At 33.7% G+C, this 9,962-nt stretch overlaps 1 protein-coding gene across 5 annotated transcripts; it reads right to left on the bottom strand.

Moving 5' to 3' along the window:
* Window positions 1-1,619: 1,619 nt before the first annotated feature.
* On the bottom strand, window positions 1,620-9,626 carry LOC122586921 (probable potassium transporter 17). Of its 5 annotated transcripts, none has more exons than XM_043758951.1 (13): window positions 9,389-9,621; window positions 8,400-8,616; window positions 7,280-7,382; window positions 6,570-6,722; window positions 5,534-5,642; window positions 4,688-5,321; window positions 4,242-4,447; window positions 3,724-3,946; window positions 3,327-3,572; window positions 3,140-3,190; window positions 2,967-3,037; window positions 2,777-2,840; window positions 1,620-2,040 (listed from the first exon to the last, which is right to left on the bottom strand). In XM_043758951.1, exons 8-13 carry the CDS (start codon window positions 3,893-3,895, stop codon window positions 1,949-1,951), a joined length of 696 nt encoding a protein of 231 aa, XP_043614886.1. In that variant the 5' UTR covers window positions 3,896-3,946; window positions 4,242-4,447; window positions 4,688-5,321; window positions 5,534-5,642; window positions 6,570-6,722; window positions 7,280-7,382; window positions 8,400-8,616; window positions 9,389-9,621; the 3' UTR covers window positions 1,620-1,948. The 5 variants fall into 5 exon arrangements, with proteins under 5 accessions (XP_043614886.1, XP_043614882.1, XP_043614884.1 ...); XM_043758952.1 differs by having other exon boundaries at window positions 1,947-2,059; window positions 9,389-9,626; XM_043758947.1 differs by having other exon boundaries at window positions 2,777-3,037.
* Window positions 9,627-9,962: the final 336 nt, after the last annotated feature.

Below are 9,962 nucleotides of genomic sequence, written 5' to 3'. Positions count from 1 at the left end.
TATATTATATACTACTCTATAAAGTAAATTACCTCCTCCCCTTTAAGTAATTAAGATTTTAAAATGACCATATTACCCATCTTCTCACTAACTTAAACATCTTCACCAATTTACCTATAATACCCTTAATGAAATATATTACAACATAAATCTTCCAAACCTTAAAGAACCATATTAACTTCTCTTACATCAATTAATTTACATTCACCACCACGCCACCATCACCGTCACCGCCGCAAATCGCCTTCGGCGCCGTCTCCACACCTTCGTCGCCACCACCCTCACTGCCGCATCACGTGGTAATCCGTCCAGTTATTCACTAATTTAAATATCTTCACTTATATATCTGTAATACGCCTAATAAATAACTTACAACATAGATCATCCAACCCTTAAATAACCATATTAACCCCTTTTACATCAATAAAGTTACATTCACTACCACGCCACCACCACCACTACACATCGTCGTCGTCATTACCGCTATTGTCGTCGCATCATGCGGATATCTGTCTATTCTCTACATATAGCTCTATTGGATATTCATCCATCCTCATCATCATCTTTTTAATAATATCTTTTCGATTTCAACATGATATCTAAGAACACATTGCTAATAGTTAGAAACTCAAAAACATCGTCATATTTAATCCTAACTAATAATAATTAATTAATTAATTCGTTAACTATATACAACTAAACAAAACATATAAGTAACAAATAATATGATAAGTTCACGATCTTTGGTATTTAGTCCAACTGGACATTTAAAGCCTCTTATGTTTTTCAGCAAAATGTTGGTCACAGTTTCGAAACCTTTGAAAGGCATATTGGTAAGTCCTTGCCAATGAGGTAGCGCATGAGGGTTTTCTCTAGCATTTAGCAGGTTTCCTCCAGAACGGTAGTGAGACTTCCACCACCAGTCATGCCCTCGGAGCCGTCCTCTACAGAGCCGGGCCCCACCATGTTTACCCATACACAATATTGGGACGCAGGTTTGAGTTTCTCGGATTGCAAGCATGAGGATTTATTCAGTTGTGGTGGTATTTGGTGGAGGGGTTTCAATGGGATACAAATTGTTCGGCCTGTGCGTATCGGAACAGCTGGTTCCGGGGATCGGGGTGTTCCCTCCAATTTACACCTTTTACATAATTTTACGGATGGAGGGTAAAAAATTTGTTCCCTTGTCCCAAAATTTTAATGCTGATGATATAGCTTTGAAAAAGAAAACAAACTTTTTAAAATATATTTTATCAAATTAACTAATTTTGTTTTTGATATATCAAAAATAATAATAGAAAAAGGAAATAATAATAGGAAATAGAAGGTACCGTGGAATCACAAAAACTTATTCGTTTTTTTATACCTATATAAATTTCACGAATCCATATTTATGAGAAATAATATCATTTTGAAGAAGAAAATAGGAGACGCACGAGATATCAAGTAACCTTTGATTTCAAAGGTGAAAATCGCAAAGGTAAGATAATCGGAAAATCTTCATCTCAATCAGGGCCTTGCTGTTCTTCTACCCGAATTCCTTAACTGTAATTCCTCTATGTAAGTCGGTTATATTAATGACATAAGTCTCAATGACGTGGGTCATGTGGCAACATATATAACTCTAACAAAGTAACAAAATATAATTTAATAAGTGAAAATTTATACAATACAGACTACAGGGTCAAAATATTTATAAATATTGAGAAATAAAAACAAAACATCAACTGTTCGGCTCAAGTGGTGTCTTGTTGTACACAGTTGACAACTCTATACGTTAAATCAATACAACTACATAAACAAAAAGAAAAAGAGCACCCCTACTCATGAAGAGACCTTTGGAAGCTAACTTGAAGACGCAAAATCTATGTTCCTACAACTTTGCTAAATGCATTTTTCGATACGGAAATAATCTAATTTTTACATAGAAGAGCATGAGACTGCATTTTCAGCTGTTCCTCATGGCCGGCATAAGAGTTTTTGTAGATGTCTTCATGAAAATACCCTCATTTAGAGCTTTAACAAACTCACCTGGAATATCTTCAAATTCAAAGAAACACTGAAACATAAATAACATCTAGTAAAATACGATATCACAAGCTAACTAATCTGCATAAATCGATCTAGAAAAACACCATCCATACTTGGTTATAACAAAAAAATTGTTGAGACTCGGTATAAAATTTATACAAAACAAAATCATTTCATGATTTAATAAAAAGAGAAAATATATAACCTTGGACTATTATCATTTCCATGATCCTTGTTATCCTATAACACACCAAACACGATTTACCACCAACCAACAAAACAAACACAACTTTCAGTTTTATTGTAATTGCACATACTCTAAAAGGTACTACTTATAGTTAGAATGAGAGCAATGATCTATTAATTGCACATATTGTATTTCTTAGCATTTAATTGAGTTATAAAGGTGATTAGGTGAAACACCAAGATTAAAACTAAAAGGTGACAAAATAGGTATATGAAGGGTTATGTTATAATACTGGTCCAATCGGTCGGGTTAGACGACACTGTGAAGTGTGAGTACCTGCAGTCATGGTTTATCCCTAGCCATTGCATATCAAATTCATACTATATCAGCAACAAATTCTATGCACTATAACATCAACTTTAAGTACTTTCAACCCATTAGACACGTTTGAATTTTAAACGATAACCCAACTGATCATTTTCATCAGCAAATGCATGAAGACATAATCATGATGTTCACAAATCAGTAGTGTTTGATGCAATAATTCAGAAGCCTCACCTATTATGCACAGGAACATATCATTAAGCAACAACCAGCCCTCATGACCATTCCTCGAGAAGAACTGGAATATGTAATGGGGTGATATTGCCATTAAAATTATAGGGTAATGACATATGATATTGTAAATACCAATAAGGGGAGTAGTCAACATCCACGCACCCATGATGGGGGAGAACAGAAAGCTTACTCGTGCAGTACCATACTTTTGTAGCAAAAACAAAACAATAAGAACTGCTGCAGAGAGGGCTTCTACCAGAGCTGAAAATTTGGTTGCAAAAAGCATAAATATAGTTGAAGCACTTTATTAATGTAAAAAATGTACTCCATTAAAAATAAATATATGAATGCCTTTGAACTTACATTTGCTGAACTTTGGAAAACGAACCCTGATGCCCTCCATTGCTGACAACACTGTACAATTTTGGAAGGGAGAAAAAACATAGGTCTTTATAAGATATTAAGATGTAACGTGGCACCCTTAATTCTATGGGAAAATAACTTTTATATCTTTCTCGTGGGTATATGATAGAGGTATATGAATGCAAACCTGAGATAGCATGGGTGAGTATTCCATCACCGATTAACATACACATGCCGAGTATTGCTATGAAAAATAAAATCCTACTAGCAATCAGACTCCTCTCAATAAACATCCCAAGTCTACTTGACTTTTTAAAGCTTTGATGCAAACTATTATCATGTGAACGACGTGATGGTGAACTGACACCAGTCGAAGTAATGGCTCCAATGTTCATATGCCTGCAAAGTAGTGAATATAGAGCATATGTACCACCTGCAGAGCACATCATTCACATGTCACAATTCTCCTACCTTAAAGTACATAACGAAAAACTGTAGGAAGTTGAGGTGCTTTGAAAGCTATAGATACATACATATCATACATATACATATATAAGATGTCATAATGAGTATAACATACATACCTTCACCCTGATCATCAGCTTTCAAAGCTATACAAGCATACTTGACAACACCAATTAAACTAAGAGTCCAGAACATGATGCAGTAGATTCCCAAATAGGCTTCTTCAGTTGGAGACTTTAATGCCATTGAAGGGTACACATAAAGCGGTGAAGTCACAAGCCCTCCAAACATAACTCCTACTGACTTGTAAGCAAGCGATAGAGTGGCCCATTTATTCTTACCCTAATTCCAAACATACAATTATGAACATCTTAGTACTATGAAAACAAAATTCCAGCAAAAATTTACTTATTCAGAATCATGTAGCATCACTTGTCACTAACTGAACCATCATACATAATAAAATAACTATAAATCAATGAATAAAACTTTTTAGGACATATTCACTGTGGGGTTCATTTTACAGCACTAAAGATATGACACCAACTAAATCACATGTGATTGATATATTTGATTGATTTTTGTGAAATCCCAAATCATATTTTATACCAATAGTGATTGACAAAGTATCTAATACCTGACAATATGTGGGCCATCAGTTTCTGCTGCCTTCTCAAGAACGTGTTCACTTAAGCTAAGACATCTTACTTTATTAGTATCTACTTTTAGCCTTTCATCTAAACCATCCTTTCCCTTTCCAGCATGTATGTCGATCAAACTCTTGTATTCAGTAACACTCTCTGATTCAAGATCATCATCATTGTCGTTGTTTGAATCACCATCCTGGAAGAACAAAGTTAGTTGCTAAAGAACCCACAGGACCTTCCTACTAAGTGAAGTTGATATAAGAAGGTGACATTAGCGTTAAAAACTTTAGCTGGTTACTTCAACAGTTGATTGAAGTTGTGGTCAATCTTAAACGGGTCAAATAAATAAGCTTAAAAAGTTATGGGTCAAGCTGGTGAATATAACATTGTACTAACCCATCATAACATACAGTAATAGTGAAGAAAATAGACATACCATTTGGAAAATTTAGCAGCTTGCACCATGTCAAAATTTAACTAAACTTGCCAGTATCTTTTGGCTAGATGGCATTCAACTATGCGCCTTTGAAACTTCGTCATATAAATCATATTTAAAGGGTAATGGAGAGAACCCTAGCCCCGGTACTACAACTTAAAAACATGTAACTTCCATAACACCCCACAAACATCAACAATAATTTAAGACCATCATTCACTACCCATTTGGCTGTGTGAGAGCGATATCTTCATTCTTATTAATCTGTGGTTGAGAGTGGCTCATGAGTACTCGAGCCAAATAAAATGACCTCATCGATTAGTGAAGCTAAATCCACACCTACCAATGGGCCTAGATAGTAGACCAAGGGGCTGTCCCAGGTCCAGCTGACCACAGTCGGGCCAAAGAACACCACAGGGTTCAGGGATGCTCCAGTAAATACACCGCCAGCTATGATGTTTAGCACCCACTATGAAACCAATTGCGATTGCTGCAATAATTCCCAAATCTCCCTTCTTAGGAATGAACTAGTGTTGCGTAAACTGTGCAGCCCAGTTCAAACGTCATCACTATCTCAAACACCACTGCGTTCCGTTCACCTACACACCGACGCAAGAGCAAAAGCTAAAGTTTCCTGCACAAATTCCAAATAAGTGAAATCAGTGTTTCATTGCGGTAGTATTGCTGTAGTCTATATCTCATAATATCTGTTTAGATGTGATAACTTTGACCATTTAAATTATGAATGAGTTGATTTGGGTTGTGTTTTATATCAACTTGACCCAGTTTAATGATATGATCAATGATTTGAAATATCAACATTAAGAAACCAATAAAGTTACAAACCAATATTAACTTGTGATTAACGTTGTTATATCTCAAGAAAGTTACAAGATCGAGCAAATTTGATCCGACTAATCACATATCCATGCCATCCAGACTTGAAGCCTCCTATCTGCAAAAAAAAAAAAAAAACAAATCTTAGGAACAGTTAAAAATGACTAACATAACCCATTTTAATGAATACACGAAAGAAATCCACACACGAACCAAACCTTATATCATTTACAAAATTTAAATTTAAGGGGGGCAAAAAGGTTAAAAAATAACTACTATCTTTTCGAGACCCAGAACTAAATAGACAATTCCTGCAAGTCACAACTTTGACACTTCATGCGTCTTGCAATTCCTTGGATAATTCTACATTCAGCTAGTCATGATTGACCCCTTTTTTATGCGCCTATAATTACATTCAAAACTTTGTAGCTTTATCTCATAAATAGCAAATCACTATTAAAAATCTGTTTCTAGTATACATATAGCATTTTTCTAAAGATAGTATCACTTCATCATTTTCGGAATACTATTCAATCTAATTTACACATCCTCAACTAAATCATTATTACTAATTTTAACAAATCACTTCCGTTTGTTACCCGATCAAATCAGAGAACCAAGGATAATGAATACCAAGTAGTGCATAGAAAAAAAAATCAAAAATCATACAGTTAAAGAGTTACATATTGTGCTAGCTACAAACTGGATACTATGAAGCTATATATTGAGCGAGCTAAATTGATTTCGGGCTGAGATTTCGAATGTTGCGAAAACCAAAGAAGGTCTAATCAAGCTGGGATTTTGACTGCTATTTGGACATCAAGTCAAGTTGAGCTATAGACTACTATTTGGGCTTAAGCATTTTCCAAGACAGTTCAGGTCAGGTCAAGGAATGGTCTTGAGCTAAGCCTAATTAACTCATCTATACATGTTAAGTACAAAGACATTTAACATTATTAAATATTCTTTCCATATTGCCCATTATGCACTTAAAAAGACGACCTGGTAATAGACCATAAATATTAAACTAAAACATAAATCTTACCATTCATGAAAAGAACCTCCATAAATAACTTTTCCATCTAAATAGATCGTATATGTGCAAAAGTGGTAAGAGATTCACACCATGACCACGGTGACATGCCTCAATTCTTAGGGCATGACTTTACAGCCAATTCCAATATCCAAGTATCCAACCCTGTATATATGTTACATCATTTAGAAACCACTTACTCATCTTTTATGGACTTATCCTTTAACCAAAAAATTATAATAATTATGTGTCATGTTTCTGTTCTTAGTATATGTATACCTAAATATACTTGTACATAAGAACATATTAAAAGTAAATAATAACTGCCCGTAATTCATATCTATCCTAATTCTCAAACGATCATACAAACCTTTTCTCTTGTCAAAACGTTAATAACCTAATAGACAAATACACAAATACGATACAATGAAACAATCAAAATGATAAATGAACCCCAAAAAACCTTTACTTCATACTATTATTCAACGGTTTTCAATACTGCATTCTAAAAAGACCACTCATTCGCAAAATCTAAACAATCAAACATAGCGTCATGTTACGTTCTTTTAGTAAGAAAAACTATTTCCACATATATATAGAAATTGCAAAAAATAAACAAAATTTTTAAGTTCCCATAAACATCAACATACAACAATATCATCACCACATAAAACAAACAAATGAAGTAAATCTTTAAATAAAATGTATATTAAAAAAGGTACCTCATTTAATTTATCTAAGGCACTATCAGTTTCTTGCTCTGGCCTTCCAAACATTCTTAAAAACATTGTCACTGTTCTTTTTTCTTCAGAACACTTGTAGAATCTGATCGGATCAAACCCAACTAACAATAAATTAATAATCTTTTTTCAACATCATTAAAAATAAATAATGACTCACATTTGTTCAACATCCCACCCCAACCCATAATTTAAGCAATCCATGTATCATTTTAGATAAGCACTTCGTAGTTAGCTTTTTCATTTACGTCTTCAACTAACGGAAGTGAGGTATATCATGATCTATAGTCAAGCAATGTACTTTATATTTAAAATCGACAAGTTGCTTAAAAAAATTTATGGACCTGCTCATTAAACTTCATGAAACATGTTCAAATATAATACATAACCAACAAAAAAAAAAGAACACAAATCAATCAAAAAAAGCATAGAGGTAGCAAGATGGGTGGCTTGGGTGGATTGGTAACCAGTCAAAATAGGTTAATACGTGTAATTTTAAAGGTTGGATCAGATTCTGTCACAAACTTTTGGTTTTGACATATAATTGATGCATAAAAATATGATTTGCAGATATCAATAATTAACTTTTGATAAATAAGGAATCATAATATGATTAAAAAAAATCAAAAACCTTTACCATCAAGTATTTAGACCACCTTTTGTGACCCATCTGCATACTTATATCTTACAAATACAAATGCCCTTAAATCCCAGTCTTAATAAAATCTACGATTCCAAATAATCAAAATTTTACCAAAATAATATATAGATGTATGTGATTTTGGATAACCAAGTAAAAAAAAGAACAAAATCAAATCTTTTTTGCACATAAATTACATCTTTCTGTAAGCATAAAATATATATTTCATTAATATCAAATTATTTTATGATTTTATATCATATATTCATCTGTATCCACCTTCAGTGACTTGCTCATTTGACCCATTCCATCTGTTTCAGTTTTAATATTCTCAACCCTTCTGACCTAATGTAAACAAAGAATAACTCAAAAAAGTCATTTATACATAACTGGGTTGAGATTGCCATATTTCCGTATAGGTTAAGATGAATTAATGGTAATCAATAATGATAATGAAATTACCTTTGACAATATTGATACTTGAGGTCATCACCACAGGGTTCGGGGATGCTCCAGTAAACGCACCGCCAGCTATGATGTTTAGCACCCACTATGAAACCAATTGCGATTGCTGCAATAATTCCCAAATCTCCCTTCTTAGGATCAACTGGTGTTGCGTAAACTGTGCAGCCCAATTCAAAAGTCATCATTATCTCAAACACCACTGCGTTCCATTCACCTACACACCGACGCAAGAGCAAAAGCTAAAGTTTCTGGCACAAATTCCAAATAAGTGAAACTAGTGTTTCATTGCGGCAATATTGCTTTAGTCTATATCTCATAATATCTGATTAGATGTGATAACTTTGACCATTTAAATTATGAATGAGTTGATTTGGGTTGTGTTTTATATCAACTCGTTACCCAACCTACCCCATATTCCCACTTCTACTCTTGATCGTTGGTGGGTAAATTTTTTTTTCACATCCTTACCAAGCCACCTGTTGCAAACTATAGAAGCAAGCAAGCAACCACAGACCCAAGGCATTGTGCAGTCTAAGATAAACGCTCTTAAAGAACAAAATATGACCCCCAACAAATGTCCCAAACATGACAGCAGGTTCAGAATATCAAGCAATAAAGAAGATGATATGGATCTATGGTTACTGGAATTGGAATCTAGCATCTTGAAAAACAATATGTAACAATCTGCAAAGGTTGTAATATAAAATAGATGTATATCTTCTAACCTACAAACGAAAAGCCTAAAATATTCATTTCCATGATTACTGAAAAGAATATTATCAATATTACTCATTCAAAACAAACCCACAAACATAGACTAAGTAACTGCTTTATCACACAACAATCACGAACGGTTACGCCTTTACCAACAAATTTGGTCCCTTTTCTTAACATTCGAATTGAATGTTGATGATATATTTTGAAAAAACTAAAGCAAATTCAAAAATATATGTTTATCAAATCAACAGAATGATAATGAAGCTCACCGAAAATGCAATTGCAGTTTAATTATTGGGCCATATCCTTATGCAATCTGAAATCACATGGAGACAACACTGATGAAAGTGGATAACAAAAAGTCTATTTTTTCCACTGTGATTGTTTTAGTGATTTCCTTGATGATGAAGAACAAATAATCCATAATACTGATTCGGAGATGGATTATGTTGAAGAGAATGAGACGAAGAAGAGCGATAGTGAGAGATGGGGTAACTCACCGATTATATTAGAGAGAATGAGATGGAGTAGACTTTGTATGGAGAAATATTGTAGAGATTTTTAAGTTTTCCATAGGCATTAACTTAACAATATTTGAAGAGAGATTTATATAATATAAGGATTGTCGTGATATGTTTGGCAAATTAAGAAAAGTGGGTTAACATATCAATAGTTATCTATGAAAGTTTAAGAAATTTACGTAATAACTTTCTTAGATGAAGTGGTTGTGATATCTTCCATAAGAAATTGAGATAGTTGGTTCAAACCCCAATCATCGTCAATTTAATTTTTTATAAAGTGATCGAGAGTTGAACTCATGTAAATGTGTCTGGATGATTATTT

This window comes from Erigeron canadensis, chromosome 2 (genome assembly GCF_010389155.1).
Source record: "Erigeron canadensis isolate Cc75 chromosome 2, C_canadensis_v1, whole genome shotgun sequence".
Classification (NCBI taxonomy): domain Eukaryota; kingdom Viridiplantae; phylum Streptophyta; class Magnoliopsida; order Asterales; family Asteraceae; genus Erigeron; species Erigeron canadensis.
Note: the sequence above shows the minus strand (reverse complement) of the source record. Positions and strands in the feature narration are given on the sequence as shown.